This window comes from Desmodus rotundus, chromosome 4 (genome assembly GCF_022682495.2).
Source record: "Desmodus rotundus isolate HL8 chromosome 4, HLdesRot8A.1, whole genome shotgun sequence".
Taxonomy (NCBI): Eukaryota; Metazoa; Chordata; class Mammalia; order Chiroptera; family Phyllostomidae; genus Desmodus; species Desmodus rotundus.
Window position 1 is genome coordinate 96,846,409 of NC_071390.1, and position 19,340 is coordinate 96,865,748.

General features: G+C 34.7%; 1 protein-coding gene and 1 pseudogene across 1 annotated transcript in view; both read right to left on the bottom strand.

Moving 5' to 3' along the window:
* Positions 1–19,340, bottom strand: part of TACR3 (tachykinin receptor 3) — a 62,232-nt gene that overhangs the window by 27,932 nt on the left and 14,960 nt on the right. The window contains exons 2-3 of the mRNA XM_045183724.3: positions 13,226–13,414; positions 10,895–11,045 (exon numbers count right to left, since the gene is read on the bottom strand). Of these exons, the coding sequence (XP_045039659.2) occupies positions 10,895–11,045; positions 13,226–13,414 (340 nt within the window). The remainder of the gene's footprint in view (positions 1–10,894; positions 11,046–13,225; positions 13,415–19,340) is intronic.
* On the bottom strand, positions 280–400 carry LOC128780779 (U2 spliceosomal RNA; annotated as a pseudogene).

Genomic DNA, 19,340 nt, shown 5'->3' on the forward strand with positions numbered 1-19,340 from the left:
CTGGTACACACTAGATATTGAATAAGCATTTGCTGGGTCTCTATCATGGCTATGCATACGGAATGGAATTTAGAGGTAATCTAGCCCGATCTTCTCATTTTACAAATAAGACTGAATCCAGAGGAACACGGTGATTAAAACAAAATAATGCTCTCTCTCAGGCGCACACAAAATGTTATGCTCACTTGGCTTAACAAGTCTAGATTTTCTCTAAATACAAAAAAAATTGCATTTATATTTATCTACTGATATTTTGCAATGACAATGTAATTATTGTAGAATTGTTTTAGTCGTGGCAAAACTATTAATTAATATCCATATACTTTAAAGTGTAGGTATTATATTAAACTGATAAGAACAGATACTACACTTGATCTTAGCCAAAAGGCCGAGAAGCGATGTGTAGGTATTATATTAAAGGAGAATTTGTTAAGAGGTTTTGTGTGTAGTTTTTATCCGGTATGCATTGTATTGTTTTTATTTAGTATGTATTAAAGGGAGCTTTATTATGTTAAAAAACTCATTTGAACCAGAACAAAACAAGTTATTATGCTTATTTATAATTTTTAATAATCAAAAACAGATTTTTATATTACTGCACATTTTTACATAGCTGAATATTTTCTCACTTTGGTAATTACATGCAGTCCCAGTTTCCTGATGAAAAAAACTGTTTTTAAAGATTTTATTTATTTAGTTTTAGAGAGAGGGGGATGGAGGGAAAAAGAGAGGGAGAGAAACAGCAATGTGTGGTTGCCTCTCCCGCACCCCGCAGTGGGGACCTGGCCCTCAACCCAGTCATGTGCCCTGACTGGGAATCGAACTGGTGACCCTTTGGTTCGCAGGCTGACACTCAATCCACAGAGCCACACCAGCCAGGGTCTGATGAAAATTTTTTAAGAATTAATTTTTAAGTTCATTGTTGGTACTGGGAATGAATTTTAAGTGGATTGCTAGTACTGGAAAATAATTTTTCCTTCAAACATTGTCTATTTTCATTAGTTTAATATAGAAAAGGCTTTAAACTTAGAATGCTAATAAATAATATAATTCAATTGTGCTAATGGTAATTAAACAAATACAAAAATAACTAAGAAATTATTTTATCTAATTTAGAAATTGTTAATATATTTAGAAATTGTATAAAATCTATAATAATTGATACTATTTGTGTGTACTTGTGTGTACATGTGTCCTGAAGTGCCGAGAATTGTGGTACTTGTTATATGTTTCACATGCTCAGCTTCATTTTCCTGCCAGAAATACATGATGCTTGCAGAAGATTTAATCGAGGGGTTTAAAGCAAGTGGCATTTGCAATCGGTGAAAAGCTCAGGTGTAGGAGGCACTCCTGATTGCAGGCAAAGCCCCACGTAGGGCGGAAGTTACTGGGAAGGAACACATGACTGTTAGTTTTCTTTAAGCGTCAGTGCTACAATTGGAAGTATTTCAAGGTAATACTATTCATACTTACCATACATTTCAGGTGTTGTTTGACTTTGTTTTGCTTTAGTTCTTTTTCTTTAATAAAAGGAGGCTTTCCAAGACCCAACTGGATGAATTTTTATTATATCTTGATGGGTAAAAATATTTAATAATAAGCAGATGTGTTCTAGCAGTGTTTACTGATTTATCTGCAAAAATACATACTTTTCTCAAAATATCTGCATGAAATAGGTGGAAAATAATCATAAACTTCTATATAAAAGTGCCTAAATATTTTTTCTTTATTGAAAAGATAGGTTGTGATACATGACAGAAATTACACACATATTTCATGGTTCTTGATATTCATTTCCCTAGGAAATCTACTACTAAAATGTTGGTATTACATCTGGATAACAATACATGTTTTTAAAGAAAAGAGAATATATGAGAGATGTATTTTTTAAATAAGAAGGTATTTTAAGGGATAGGTATTTTTATGATTAATGATGTAAATAATAATGACATTATGACAAATTACTGGGGGGAGATGCATGGAAATAAGTGGATATTGTCATAAAGGCATGGAAGTGAGGAAGGGCACAGAGATTAGTAAATCACATCTCATCGTGTACAAGCTTGTATACCGACATATGTACTAATATTTAAAATCTAAGTCCTATGGATAATAAAAGGGTTTTTTAAATTACAATAAAGTAAGTCAAGTGCATAAAGATAAAGCAAATTGATTATGGGGAATATGTCAGACAGAAAAATTCTACTTCGTTCACAAAGCCAGCATTTCAGCAGATTCTCAGTTACTCCGAACATTTACCACTGCTGACATTGCACAGTGAGATCTCTTTTAGAAAAATGCTTACATATTTTATTAATCTATTTTCTATAGCTGGGCAGCTAAAAAGATAACTGTGAAGCAAAACATTCAGATTAATAGCATAAATATGGTATAATCAAATTCTTGATTTGCCTTGTTTTAGTTAATATTTTGTAGGCTAAATCTGAAAACTTGAAAACAACTTTTTTTTCCTTTTTTCTTTGAGCTGCTGTTACTTTGGTTAAATACAGTCACTGTAAATTTATCATTTATATTTTCTTGTTAAACTAATACATAGAAGAAAACAAGCAACTTCAGGCCCCTTGTAACTGGTTTTATCCTTAATGTAATTTATCTTGACTATAAATAATGATAAAATCTGCAACCTTCTTAAATACAAATTCTTGGTTAACTTCACATATAAATATATGGACATGAGTTCTGCATTTAATTTCAGGTTCTCCATATTGAAAAAGGTAGAAAATGGCAGGAGAAAGAGGAAATACCAGCAGGTTAAGTGTCTGCTATGTAAAAGGCATTCTATTGGGCATTAGACACATAGAATTTTAATTCCAAAAGGTCCTTCTTCAAACCTACCCAATTTTCAGCAAACAGGGCCTAAGAAAGCTCAAGAGATGTGTCTCAGATCACACCTAGATAGGGCAAAACTAGAACACAGATCCTTGACATCCAAGACCCCGTTATTTGTGGTCAGCCATGAGGTCTGGACCCTGTACACATCTGGACCATGGACCATGCATGAGGCACAGTGCTCTGGGCTTTCCCATCCCTCATTCAGACATCCAGTATTCTGTCTGTATCTATAGATTATTTATCATGACCACATAATTAACATTCTTGTTGATCAGTTGGAACAAGTTAACACAGAGATAAAATCTCTGTAGCATGTCCCTCAAATGCTCCATCTAGATCGACATCATTTTCTTTATCAGCACATATCGAGGGTCCACATTCAACCAATATTAACACAACTTACAACTGTCCATTTTTCTTTACCTAATCTATAAGGATATCACAAGGCTACAATTTTTTTTCTGATATCAGAAAAATTTTGTCTATGGTACTTTCACAATAGAAACTCTTAATAAATAACCTTTGATAAATGAATTGAAATTGATCTGATATAACTATTTTTATTATCTGTCTAGACACAATTTATTTTTATATAGATTGTTATGCTAACTGAAGTAAACCAGGCAGAGAAAGACAAATACCATGTGATCTCACTTGAATGTGGAATCTAATAAACAAAAACTGATGAACAAAATAGAAACAAAAGCATGGATACATGGAACAGACTGACAGGGAAGGGGGAGAGTGGATGAAAGAAGGGGGAGGGATTAGCCAGAACATACATGCATAAGCCATAGACACACACAGCAGTGTGGTGATGGCCAGAGGGGAGGGGAGGGCAGGGCTGGGTGAAAGAGGGCAAAGGGGGAAGAAGCGGGACATAATAGTGTCAACAATAAAAATAAAGTTATAAAAGGAAAAAATAATAATTTAATCATTTACCTGTTTGCTGTGTTTTCTGCCAACTCGTGTAATTAATTTAGTTTCTTGCCATTCCACTAATCACTGGACGTCTAGCATTTTTGTTCTAGATAGTTATTCTAAGATGCCAACAGACTCACAGATATATTTTGTCATTGTTAAGAAATTTAATATCATTTGTAGGAGAATGTCAGTCCTTTTTTTCACCCAAGTTGCCAAGAAAGTCGCCTTAACTTAGGAGAACACTAGGAGAGATAGATGGCAAATCTTTTTTGTTTCCAAAGTGTATGAATTCAAATTGCATCCTATGGACTTAGTTACAGGTAAGACTCTAACTCAGGTAAACATTCAGTGGCTTATGAGTCAATATCTTTGGTTTACTACTTCGAGCTGTTTAAGAAAACAGGATGGTATTATTAAGATTGAAGAAAAATAAAGATCATATTTGATTTATTTTACCAAAACATCCTAAATATGAGATTTTTAGCACCCTTTACTTATTTCTTCCTTACACTGCATTTGATTTTAATCCAGAATAGCAGTAAGACAAGCAATTCATGAAATTTTAGGTTCAGATAAGGCCTGTCATTCTAGACTAGAGTTTTTGAACTGCAGATGCATTTTTTAATTTAAACTTTATTTTTTTATTACCATTTGTTTTTGAATTGCAGATGGATCTTAAACCAGTCCTATAATATTCTGTACACATTTCCTGAAGGAGGGTGTTTAGTCAAGGTCTTGGAAATTGTGTGATATTAATTGATATTTTATATTTTGCTACTGTCTGAAGGTATTCTTCTTTAAAGTACAGGGATTCTTAAGTTAACCACTTTGTTATATTAATGAAACACTATTAATTCAACATATATATTTACTTTTTTCTTTTTTTCTTGTTATTCAAGTACAGTTGTCTCCATTTTCCCCCCACCCCATCCATCCCCACCTCCTACCCCTCAATCTTACCTGCCTTTTGCTTTGTCCATGGGTCCTTTACACATGTTTCCAACAACCTTTCCCCCTTTTCCCCTGATTACCCCCTCCCACCTTCTCTCTGGTTGCTGTCAGTTTGTTCTTTATTTCAATGTCTGTGGTTATATTTTGTTTGCTTGTTTGTTTTGTTGATTAGGTTCCACTTATAGGTGAGATCATATGGTATTTGTCTTTCACCACCTGGCTTATTTCACTTAGCATAATGCTCTCCAGATCCAACCATGCTGTTGTAAAGGGTAGGAGTTGCTTCTTTCTTTCTGCTGCATAGTATTCCATCATGTAAATGTACCAGTTTTTTGACCCACTCATTTACTGATGGGCACTTAGGTTGCTCCCAGACTTGGCTGTTGTAAATTGTGCTGCTATGAACATTGGGGTGCATAGGTTCTTTTAAATTGGTGTTTCAGCCCAGCCAAACCCACCTCCCTCCCCAGCTTCCACCATCCCCCTTGGTTTTGTCCATGTGTCCTTTATACTAGTTCCTGAAAACCCTTCGCCTCACTATCCCTTCCCCCTCCCCTCTGGCTATTGTTAGATTGTTATTAACTTCAATGTCTTTGTAGAGGGGTGGGGAGAAAATGCAGACAACTATAACGGAACAATAAGAAAATAAAAAATAATAATAAAAATAAAATTAAATAAAAAAAAATTGGTGTTTCAGGATTCTTAGGGTATAGTCCCAACAATGGAATTGCCTGGTCAAAAGGCAGCTCCATTTTTAGTTTTCTGAGGAAATTCCATACTGTTTTCCACAGTGGCTGCACCAGGCTGCATTCCCACCAACAGTGCACTAGGGTTCCCTTTTCTCCACATCCTCGCCAGCACTTGTTTGTTGCTTTGTTTATGATGGCCACTCTGACTGGTGTGAAGTGGGATTTCATTGTGATTTTAATTTGCATCTCTGTGATGGCTAGTGATGCTGAGCATCCTTTCATATGTGTGTCATTGTTTGCAGATGACATGATAGTGTACATAGAAAATCCTCTAGATTCCACAAAAAAACTACTTGACCTAATAAGTGAATTTGGCAAAACAGTAGGATATAAAGTCAATATTGAGAAATTGAAGGCATTTTTTTACAGCAACAATGAAATATCAGAAACAAAAATCAGGAAAAAAAATCCCTTTTGATATAGCAACAAGAAAAATAAAGTAGCTAGGAATAAACCTAACCAAGGAGGTAAAAGACCTGTACTCAGAAAACTGCACAACACTGAAGAAAGAAATTAAGGGAGATACAAACAAATGGAAGCATGTACCATGCTCATGGATTGGAAGAATTAACATCATCAAAATGTCCAAAATATCCAAAGCAATTTACAGATTCAATGCAACTCTTATTAAAGTACTGATGACATATTTCACAGATATAGAACAAACATTTAAAAAATTTATATGAAACCATAAATGACCCCCAATAGCCACAGCAATTTTGAGAAAGGAGAACAAAGCAGGAGGGATCACAATACCTGATATCAAACTGTATTACAAGGCCACTGTAATCAAACAGTCTGGCACTGGCATAAGAACAAATACACAGATCAATGCACCAGAATAGAGAGCCCAAAACAAAACCAAGTCCCTGTGGTCAGTTAGTATTCGACAAAGGGGGCAGAAACAAAATGGAGTAAAAATAACCTCCTTAACAAATGGAGTTGGGAGATCTGGACAGCTGCATGCAAAAAAAAAAAAATACAACTTGACTACCAACTTATACCCTACACAAAAATAAACTCAAGATGGATAAAAGATTTAAATATAAGTTGTAACACCATAAAAGTCCTGGAGGAGAACATAGGCAGGAAAATCTCAGATATTCCACCCACCAATGTTTTCACTGATATGTCCCCTAGAGCAACAGACATAAAGGAAAGAATAAACAAATGGGACTTCATCAAAGTAAATAGCTTCGGTGCGGCTAAAGAAAATATTAGCAAAATGAAAAAGGAACCAACCAGATGGAAAAATATAATTGCAAACGATACCTCCGACAAGGGTTTGATCTCCAAAATATGTAAAGAACTCACACAACCCCACCCCAGGAAAACAATCCAATTATAAAAGGACCTGAACAGACACTTCTCCAAGGAGGACATATGGAGGGCTCAATATACATATTGAAATAAACATTTAAAGCTAATGGGTGCATAACTTACAGGAATTTAAGACCTAGAAGATTGCTGTAAATGGAGGATAACTTTGGTTGTGTCGTGATGTATTCAAAGTGCTTTAAAATTATAAAGTACATGACATAAGAAAGAGTTCATTAATGAGCTTGCTAACATATTTTTAAAAATCTAGTTTTATACATGTGAATCAAATGTTAGTTGATGCTACAGATTGCCTCCTAGAGCTTAGTAAGCTATATGGAACTATAAAATTTTTAAATATTAGATTAAATTTTATTTTAAAAGACCTTATTTATTTTTATTTATTTTTTAAAAATCTTACAATTTTTTTCAACTGACTTATTGCAAAGTCAGTCATATTCCACTTCAAACTCCAAGAAGCATTTTTCTTTCTCATTTTTTTGCATCTTTTATTGTTGTTCATGTGCAGTTGTCTCCATTTTCCTTATTTGTTTTTAGAGAAAGGGGACGGGAAGGAGAAAGAGAGAGAGGGAAACATCTCTATGAAAGAGAAGCATTGATTGGTTGCCTCTCACATGTGCTCCAACCAAGGACTGAACCTGAAACTAGGTATGCACCCTGCCTGGGAACAGAGCACGTGACCTTTCACTTTGTAGCCACAGCTGTCAAGGTGGAACCGCAGAATTTCAATACTGATTTTCAGGTTCAAAAGTCTAATATTTATAATAAAAGTATTTCTTTTTAAAATATATTTATTGATTATGCTATTACAGTTGTCCCATTTCCCCCCCTTCACTCTACTCCATCCTGTCCACGCACTCCCTCCCATATTCTCCCCCTATAGTTCATGTCCATGGGTCATACATGTAAGTTCTTTGGCTTCTACATTTCCTACACTATTCTTACCCTTCCCCTGTCTATTTTCCACCTATCATCTATGCTACTTATTCTCTGTACCTTCCCCCCCTCCCCTATTGACAACCCTCCATGTGATCTCCATCTCTATGGTTCTGTTCCTGTTCTAGTTGTTTGCTTAGTTTGCTTTTGTTCTTGTTTTAGGTGTGGTTGTTAATAACTGTAAGTTTGCTGTCATTCTTACTGTTCATATTTTTGATCTTCTTTTTCTTATATAAGTCCGCCAGTCTCAGTCCCACCACAGCCACTTGAGTCCTCTCCACCCTGGTGCCCGTCTCCACCCCTCCTACCAGTCTGGATGTATGTTTCTTTTTTATCTACTTGGTGTCGGACTTCCTTGCCATTTGATTTTCTGTCAGTTCTGGTTGTGTGAGGAGGTGCAGTGTGTCTACCTACGCCGCCATCTTGGTTCTCTCATAATAAAAGTATTTCTAGAGGTATTGATTTATTTCTCCAGACTAATATTTAGTCTTTTTAATATTTAGTGCTTGGCTAGAATGACTAGTGTTATTTTCAAACTGAGTATATACTTAGGCAGGACATATGTAAAAATCAAGTGGGGATGATTAATGATCTGAAAGTTTCATATTAGTTTACTTTTTAGATGCTAGGTTCTGTACAACTTAGGTAATTTATTTCTATTGGCTGTCCTTCAAAGAATTTAATCTACAAGTTTTGAAATTAAGCACAATGTCTAAAGATTGTGAGAGAAAGAAATGAAAACAATGCTTCTCAATAGTTACAAAGCTCTTTTCAGTGACTTGACTTACATTTTTATTTATTTAGTTTGTGTGCACTTGGGAGTTCAGTCAACATTCACTATGTTATTACTAGTTGTTGTTTTTCCCAACAGTCAGAATAAATTTGCACTATTTTAATCAATACTCTCTTATTTTTATCTCTGAAGTCAAATCTGTAATTTCAAAGATATATTTTCTAGGAGACAGGATATAATTAAGTGGCCCATCCAGGGTAGGATTTGTATCTTTGACCTAAGTGGACCTATTAAAACATAAATGTAGCATAATTACTAGAAATAAATCTGTTCCAAACCACACCAAAAATATTTTAATTTCAAATAAAAAAAGAAATTAAGAGAAAAGCTAATTATACTTAAAAAATTAAATTTTTGGAAAAAAAATGAGTGCTACTTTCAAGATACTGGTGTTTATACCAGTAAGTGATGGAAACGGAACTGGAAGGGGAAAATAACTTATTATAAGTCCGTGGCATGAATGTCATTTTGCATTATTTCAGTCTGGAACGAAATCTGAGAGAAAGACATATGAAGTGAAAAATTTAAATGTCTTACTCTTTTGAAATATTCTAGAAGGGCCACACTCTCAATTTATATTGATATTATACTTTAAAATTGTAGAATAATGAAATCAGGAGGGACTATTTATGCTTTACTTCCATCAGTTGTACAGAGGCAAAAGCAGAAATACTCCCTCTTGTTTTTGTTCTCCCTGGAGTCAATGCAAAAATAAAAAAAAATTATTAAATTTTTATTCCTTGCTAGAAAAATAGTGCAGTGTATGAAGAAAAAGAGCTATAATCTACAATTACTGAACTCATTTTAATTTGTGTAGGAGTGAACAGAGGAAAACTGTTTAAGAAAAAAAGATGCCTAAACCAATAAGAAACAAAAGAGAAGAAACTAAGTTGGTAATAGACAAAAATTATTCTGAAATACATAGAACACCACATCAGTTAGTTAATGCGGTGATGCCTAAACCATAGCTATAAGAAAATATCCCCCAAAGAGCATCTTTCAATATAAACAAGATGTTACAAAACGAGTGCTGAAATTAAGAAGAGAAAAAGAAACTGTTCACTTAAGACAACCAAGTTATTGCAGTTCTCCTAGTTTAAGAATTCTTAGGTGCTAAAAGCATAATTTGGTTGTTTGTGCACTTCATTTTTAAGGTGTTTTTTTGAAAAAGAAACAAATTATAAGGTGTTTTTTGAAAGAGGAATACTGCAGGCTGAAATGAATAAATTGATGTGGAGAAGATCACGTGTTTTCAAATACTAGAGATCATGATAAATTGTGAACCAAACATAAGTCTTATCTACCATTATTTGTCAATAACAGAAGAAAAACATATTTGTATTAAAATAGAATACATTTTCTATATTATATTTTTATGACCTGATTGACTTGTTAAATGAGTATTTGCAGGTGAGGGGTCTTAAAATTGTTGACTGTTTTGTAAGGGAAGTGTCTGTGTAGTTGGATCTATATAAATAAATGAACCATAAATAGAATAAATAATAATTGGCATTATACGTATGACTCTTATCCTTGGAAAAACCTCTTAGATTTGCATTAGGTATGTGTCAATTGGACAGAGGAAGATAGAACAGATGACCTCGATTCTTTTGAACTCTACAAATTTATCAAAAACCTCATCCACTTACTGAGTCACATAATGGTAGTCTGAAAAATTCTTAATGGAAAATCATAGTAAAATGTCTGTATAGTAATTTTAGAGGGTTTCTTGTTTAATGTGAATGTTCAGAAATAGGCTTTATACTGTTACCCAATAAGTTGTAGAAGAGTACTAATGCAACCCTTATCTCTTAATCAGACATGTGGGATGGCTGTGCAGAAACTGGATGAGGGGAAAGGGAGGAGATGAGAAGTGTCAGGGAGGGGGGAAAGGAGGGGTAGATGAATGGATATTAGGAAATTATTGCACATATTAAGATAGATGCCATTGTTGGGAACAAAGAAGCTTCTGGAAGATTACAGAGTACATCAGAGACGTTCTTTTCCATAAAGGACAACGATAGCTAGAACTGCAGAAATACAGTCAACTGGGACTCCACAAAGGAAATGTCAGAGGTTGCGTGTGGAGTAACTGAGAATACTCCGAACGAGGTAATAAAAAGTCTTTCTGTAGGGAAATGACTATACTGTTCAGGTGATACTGCACATGATGAGAGGCTTATAGGAGACAAAAACAAGTAAAAGAAAAATTGGATAAAAAAAAGAAAACAAAAGTAGGAGCAAAGCATCAAATTATATTATACAGAGTTAAAATTCCATAAATAGGTTTTCTCCTTCTCTGATATGCCACAATTTACACGAATGGTAGGTAAATTATATGGAACAGTACCTTTCTTTTAGCCTTTAGCTGCTCATGATACTTGTCACAGGTATCTCCCGGGATCTCTCCTCCCCAGAGAGTGATTCCAACGATGGTGTATGTGATGCCCATGACGAGCAATGGGAAGCAGTACACCAGTATAATGACGATGATATGGTAACTGAAATAAAAAAACAAAACAAAACATGCTGATGATCATATTGGGATGAAATAGTGGGGCTTTGAATTCATTCCATTTTGAATCATGATTGAAAATGCCAAAGAATATTTCCACTTTTTCTTTAAGTATTCATTTCACAAATCCATCAACACACCGTGCTTCTGTCACCTGCAGTTGTCCAATTGCTACCAGCTGATCTTTGTCAATCTTTACGTTGTACCTGAAAACCGCAGCTGAGCTGTAGTGTTCATTTAAACCACACCTGCCCCCACCTTGCCCAGAGGTTCAGAATAAATGCCTTTTCTCTGCTTGGTAATTGTTGAACTAACCTAATTAAATATATCACTAGAGGAAAGAGAGGGGACAGAATAAACTAATCAACTAATAGATATTTTCTCCTATGCACAGCTATTCTATGTATCTCTGTGACATTATTTGTATTTGAAATAAATTGTTTTTCACCCAAATGAAATAAATGTTACCAGATACCATGAGCCACATTGAATTCACAAGCTGTTTGACTGTGATTTTAAAATCAGAAAAAGACATTAATGTGTATTTCTCCAAAGTCATGGCACATTTGATTACGTGACTAATTTGGTAAATAATATACAGACATGTCGGTCACTGCAAAGTCACGACACTATAAATTATCAAAGTAAATTCTAGGATTTCATAGCTTTCAATCAGAATTATAAAGAAGCAGTTAAGAAGGAATAGAGGTAACCCATAATACAATAGCACAATCATAGTTTGTATAAACTTCTGTGTGGCTTCCACTGTCTTAGTAAGACTTTAAAGTAATTCAAGGGTTTGGTAGGCTAATCTCAATGCCTGATTTTTTTCTTTTTTGTAAAGGGAATCAAACCTCCTAGTTTCTTCATTTCTTGATAACTTATTAAGTATCAACATAATTTTAATGGGGAAGTGATTCAGTCAACAAAAAATGAAATTTTATTATTAATTTATTTTATCATACAACTAAGATTTATTAATAACAATGGATAGAAAACAGTTTAAGACTGCTGGTTGCTTTTCTTTCAATAAAAACTTCTAAAGTTCCTTAAAAACTGGACCCTTGGTAGAACAAAGTTTGATAAAATGACTGCTTTAAAAGATGACCATTATATTTGTATTATTTGTTATTTTTAAGAAAACAATGGGTCATTATATGAAAATTATATTGAAATAAAATTTATGTAAATATAATTAAAAATACAAATAAATTATACTTTTTCTATTTGCTTTTCTTTTTGAGAAATTTTTAATGAGATTTACTAAGGTTATTACTATTAACTAATTTTATTAGTTAATAAAATTATACAGGTTTCAAGTGTACAATTCCATAATGCATCGTCTGTATACCGCTTCGTTGCTTACTACCCAAAGTTCAATCTCCTTTCACGACTGTATATTTGACTCCTTTTATCCCTTATCACCTCATCCTACCTCCTTTCCCTCTGGTAACCACCATACTGTTGTCTGGGTCTGAATTTTTGTTTGTTTCTTTGTCTTGTTTTTTCATTTGTTGCTTTCAGTTTTATATCTCACACGTGAGTTAAATCATATTGTTCTTGATTTTTTCCTGTATGAGTTATTTCACTTACCATGGTATTCTCAAAATCCATCTAGTTGTTGCAAATGGCAGCATTTTATTTTTTTTGAAGGTGGGCCCAAAATATGAAATGCGAGATTCTATCATATATTGTAACACTCCTGTTTTCTTTCCAACCTAGTGTAGAAGTTTCTTTAATGTTAAAATAACAAAACCAAGAAACTACCAGGACTCTCCTTCTTTTTGGCCAGCCCTCTTAAAAGAGCAATCCACACATTTGGGCTTTAGTTCCTTCTCACTCATTTTTCAATCAATAACAACCCTACCCTTTTTGGGTATTGATTTCGTTTCCAATGAGCTAATCATCACCTCCTCTAGGAAATTCTCCAGAGCTGCTCCATATATAAATCATTACATTTTTCCAGTTATAAATCTTTGTAATTTATACCAACTTATTGACTATATCATACTGTATTACAATATTTTAACACATCTTTTTTCCCAATAATGTGTGAGATATTGAGAGAAATGACTATGTCTTATTTGTATAATTGTTGCTCCCAACCTACAGCTCCTTAAGTATTCAATAAATTAAATTGAAAATCACAATAGAGAATTAACTTACGTGAAATGTTGTTTGGGACCTTCTGGCCACTGCACGTAGCAGAGAGTACGCCCTGGCATGACTTTGATCTTGGAGTACAGACACTGAGGGAAGGCAAGGAGAAACGCTAGAGTCCAAATACTGCCAATGACAATCTTGGTTGCTGTGGCAGACAGTCTGGGCTTCAAGGGATCAATAATGGCCATGTACCTATACGATAAAAAACAAAACAAAACACTCTGTCAGTCTCTTGTTATTGAAGTTTAAAAAGTAGTTTCAAAGGCATTTTAGTGGCCAGGATTCTCTCTCTTCTGGTAAATAAGTTGATAAGGACTTTGCTTGTGTAGAGGCAACCCAAAGTGACAATTATAATATAGTCTTTGGAATCAGATAAATTGAGGTTCAAATCCCATTCTGCCACCTTTTAAAACCTCTTTAATCTTCAGCTTCATTATTTTAATGATAGAAATAAGAACATCCACCACTTAGGGATGAAGCCAAGATCAAAAACAATAATGTAAATGAAAGGTATTATTTGATATGGTGCCTCACATATTTATGAATTTATCAGAATTCACGAATATATGCTGAATGGAATTGGAAAGATGAGAAATAAGTGCTTAAAATATGAATTTAGTACTTTCAAGACCTCCATTTTTTCTCTATATGTTCAGTTGTTAAAAGAAAATTCTAGATAATATGGATAATAACTACATGGTTGACAAAGAGGAAACTAGTTTTTAAACTTTGTCAATCTGTGAAGGATATCATCAACATTTCCATCGAAAAGTATGAAGCTCAAAAAAGAAACTTTGCAGGTTTGAAGGTATAGGGAACTGTTCCACGCGTGGGAAATGTAGCCCAGCTCCCACTTGGAAAAGCCAGTGGTGTGAGGTTTGGCAGGCAGGACCCACGCCCATGGACAGGTTCGCCCAGGGGGAATCAGGCCTGCATTGTACCTAGGCTGCTATGAGACTTGCTTTTGCTAAAACTCCCTCACCCTGAATTGAGGCAGCAAATGTCTACTGAGTATCTTTAACTTCCTAAAGTCTGTGCTAAACCTCCCAAGTGTGGAGTGTAACCAGTTCAACCACTTTCCCCCTTGATCTGTAACATCCTTCTCTTTGAAGTAATTAGCAGCATTCTGTCCTTTGTTGTCCTTAAAAGGTAATCACCTACAGTGAAACTGTACATAGTAAATGAGGACCATCCTCAATGTAATGTGCCCAGAAAAGCAATATAAGCCTATCCAGGCAGGGGACAGGCTCTCTTGGGCACTCTCTGGCCCTCTTGCCCTCTTTCACTTAGAGAGTGGCCATGCTGTCCTTTTTCCTCCACAGGATTTCTGTAGTCTGTGTGCATTTGTCTATTGATGCCGCAGCACATGGATCCTGCTGGCTGGGATTCGCATCAAGAAGGGACTGGCAAGAAGTATTTAAAGTGATGAAAATCAAGAGCCTACAACCAAGATTACTCTATCCAGCAAAGCTCTCATTTAGAATGGAAGGACAGATAAAGAGCTTCTGAGACAAGAAAAAGCTAAAGGAGCTCATCACAACCAAGCCAGTATTATATGAAATGTTAAAGGGTCTTGAAGAAGATAAAAAATATGAATAAGAGAATGGCAATAAAATACATATCTATCAATAATTGAATCTAAAAAACAAAATAAATGAACGAGCAGAACAGTAACAGAATTGTAGATACAGAGAATATTTTGATGGTTGCCAGCTGAGAGAGGTATGGAGGGATCGGCGAAAAAGGTGAAGGGATTAAGAAGTACAAATTGGTTATTACAGGATAGTCATGGAGATGTAAAGCACAGCATAGGAAATGGAGCAGCCAAAGCAGATATATGCATGACTCATGGATGTGGACAAAGGTGTGGAGATTGCCTGAAGGAGCGGGTCTGGGTGCAGGGGGCCAAAGGGGGAAAAGTTGGGACAACTGTAATAGCATAAACAATAAAATATAAACTAAAAAAAATAAAAGCATGGAGTTCAGTGTTCAGATAAAGATGAATAAATCAAGTGTAACTGAGGCTATGCCTTCCCTTTAATCCCAAAATTGGATACATACTACATCATGAAAATCTGCATAGTACCTATATATATAAATATATATAATTTTTATAAAAATATATTTGAGGCTCTAAGAAACACACTTACCTATGATTTTTAAGAGTGCAGTTATTTTGGGAAATTGTTAATCTCTGAATAATAGTGCAGAAAATAATGTGAAAAATTAATTATATTTTTACATTTCTATTAATAAATTACATTATGCTTTATTTTTACTATTGGCCATTTTGTGTTTGCAAGTATATATTGATTTATGCAAAATTTTCAGCAGCAACACTTTTATCAAAGAATGAATATTACTTAAACCAAAAACATTTTAATGTTAAGAATAAACCTTTCATAATAGGGATAATTCATTAATTTGTTTATTGCTTTGTGATTTTATAATTATTAGGCAGAATTAGATCTTCAGTAAGTGTATTGGAACTTATCTATATACTGTTCATAATAATAACTTCAGTTGTAATTTACTTAAAGAGAATATTCTTAATTTATAATGTCTGACAGTTAATAGGTAAAAGTGAATGTTGGGTATAAAAACAATGATAAAAACAGTACCTTGGTAAAAAATGAAAAACTCTGAAGACTTTTAGTAGTACGAAGAAACAAACAAAAAAACCCAGTACATTGGTTTAAGAAAATAAGGTGAACCATAGAAGGAATATAAAATGAAAACTGTTTAAAATTCACCTCTCATGCTTGTGTTGATGAAAATAATAGCAATATTTATTTGCTAATCATTACCAAGAAATTTATTACATACATTATGTTCATTTGATATCCAGAATAATCCAATCAATCCAATAATAGCTTTATTTTGCAGAAAGAAAACTGAGACTTAAAGAAATTAAGCCCTGGCTGGTGTGGCTCAGTTGGTTGGAACATCATCCCATAAATTGACAGGTTGCAGGTTTGATTCCTGGTCAGGCGCATACCCAGGTTTCAGTCCTATCCCTTGTCAGGCACATCTATGAAAAGGCAAATGATTGATATTTCTCTCTGTCATTGACCTCTCTTTCTCTCCCCTTCCTCTCTCTCTAAAAGCAATGAAAAAAAATGTCCTTGGGTGAAGATAAAAAAAAGAAAAGAAATTAAGTAAATTGTTCAAAAATGGCTCACATGGTAAGAGCTAGGATTCTAAACCAATTCTTTCAGTCTTCCAAGTTCATATGTATATATAGATTATGGCTCTGAATATAACCATTTATGTAAGGAATTGTGAGAGGAAAAATATTTAAGGTAGATGCCTTGCAAAGAATCAGAAGTTGCATTTTGCCTTATGAATTCAAAAGCACTTATGTACAACACAGAAAACCAGAAGTCAAACATATAAAGATAATAATTGTAGTTGGGCACGTCTGTTTCCACTGCAGCTGATTATAAGTCACCATAATGTTTCTCATTGTATCGAACTGTTGTTTTTTGGGTGTTTCCAGAGTCAACCACAGCACTTACCAATATATTTTCTCATTTTCTTTTCCTGAACTCACTATTTCTCAAACTCTGTTGTAATCTTTTGCTTTTTTGCTTGCTCTGGCATTTAAGAACACATTTGGATGTTTAGACTATTGATTTTTTTTGAGATTAAAAACAGAAATTGAGTGACATGAGCAGGGTTGGAGTCCTGTACAGCCACTCTAGCATGGATAATTCAAAATAATCTGCAAACTTCTTATAGATGTTTTTTAGTCAATTAGTCTATTGATAGAGAAATTTTTCACTGACAGGTAGGATATTATATGGGAATAATTTACCAGTATATTCTCACTAACACTTTCATAAAAGTAGACATTTTAAAACTCCAAGCTGACAGTTTTGTTATTTCTGGTCTGATCTATCATTTGTTCTTTCAGCCAAACAGCTATGGAATACCTACTGTGGTATTCCAGAGACTGTAGTGGTACAACAGTAAGAAAAGACTTCACAGAGCTCACGGTCTAGTGAAGTAGATAGATATTAATCAAGTAATCTCACCAATAAATGTAAGATTACAGATATGGTAATGGTACAAAAGAAAGATACATGTGGTCATGTGAATGCATTTCCTGGGAAAACATATTTAGATTGTGAATCAGTCTTCCCTAAGAAAAGTCATTCTGGGTTGAAAATTGGAAGGATGACAAGGCAGGGGGCAGAACGGGGAAGTTTGCAAAGATTTCTCAGAGAACAAGCACATGAAAAACTCCTGTGTTAATGGTAGGTTTTTACAGGCTGACTTGTGTCCCCTTAAAAAAGTGACGTGGATTAGTCAAGGAACATGTATGAATGACCCATGGACATGGACAACAGGGTGGGGACTGACTGTGGGAGTGGGAGATGGGCTGGGCAGAGGAGAGCAAGGGGGGGAAATTGAGACAACTGTAATAGAACAACAATAACATATTTAATAAAAAAAGAAATGTTGAAGCCATAGCTCCCAGTATCAGGGAATGTGACTTTATTTAGAAATAGAGCCTTTATAAAGGTAATCAAGTTAAAATGAAGTCATCCGGGTGAGTCCTAATCCAATGAGTTGGTACAAAGGAGAAATTTGGAAACAGAGAAAAATACAAGGGGAATGCCGTGTGAAGATGAAGGATTGAGCGACGCATTACATACTAAGGAATGCCAAACTGCCAGTAAACCCCCAGAAGATAGGAAGAAAGGAAGGATTTTCCTTCAGCTTTCAGAAGGAGCTTGACCCTTACTAGTACCTTCATTTCAGATTTCTAGCTTCCAGAACTGTGAGACAAATATTTCTGTTCTAAGTCACTCACTCAATTTGTGGTACTTTGTTATAGCAGGCCTAGGAAACTGGTATGAATCAGGGTGAGACAAGCATTATAAACTTGAGTAATTAAGGGCCAGTGTAATTAAAACACAGAAAGTGAAGGGGGAAAGTGGTTTGAGACAGAGTTCTAATGCAGGTTAAAGATTTTTGTCTTATGGAAGGTAATTGAGGTGATTCGATCAAATTTTAGTTTGGGGAGTGGACTGAAGGATGGAAAGAATGGAAGTAGGGAAATAAGTTACTTGGCTGTTGTTCTGGTTTGGGTAGGAGATGATTGGTGCTTAAAACAGAGTGTTGCTACAGGAGATTGAATTATGGTAATAGTCTGAGAAAAGTAAGAATTGTTGAAATACTGCAAAAAGGGTGAGCCAGTTGGCCAAAGAAGTGGGTAGAATTTCCAGGCATTGCTGAAGACCAGTTTGAAATAGGTGATTAGGAATCCATTGTGGCATTAATATTTCCTATTCTGTGACTCTCTTCAGCAATAATAACTTGCTCAACAGTAGGCATGAAGACGATGCTGATTAAGCTTGTCCAGATAAACATCCTCAGGACCTTGAGAAGAAGTGACTGAATCTCAGATATAAACTCATTCAAACGCCAGTACTTTATTCTTCCTTTAAAGAAATGTGTATCTTTGATGGGTCACATTAGCTTTCCCTAGGGTTTTTTCTGAGCTTCTCACTACCATTCTTCCCTCACTAAACAGATTCTCAAATATGTTAGAGTCTCTCGAATATGATTATTTCATGAATGGCAGCTAAGATTTGATGGATTCTTACCGTACCAATTAGGGCATCACCTGAAAAAGTTTTAAAGTTGCTTTTAATTTTCTTTATAGAGGCTGGAATTCCCAGAAGCATCCATTGGAAGCTCATGTTTTTAATAACAATTTTAAAGTCAGTTTTCCTTTTCGCTTTAATATCAGATCACGTTGCTTTACCACTTACTGTTTCTCTCATACAATTGAAGAGGTCTTTTTTCTTTACCCTGATGCCTTTGGCACAATACTATTTTTGATATAACATTACTCACTCTCAATAAGTGAGCCTTTTCCATTTTGCAATTGTTCTTGGTATCTGGTTTAGTTCCTTTTTGGATAACATTTTTATTAAGCTCTGTTTCTCAATCTTTACATGCTTCTTTCAAAATGAAGACAGAGTGCAGTCTTCCAACGTTGGCTTCATTATATTAACCGTGCAAAGACTATTTGTCTGAAATTATATGAGTTTACCGTTTTCTAGTTTGATTCTGGCCGTAGTAGACAACGTTTTAGTCTATAAAT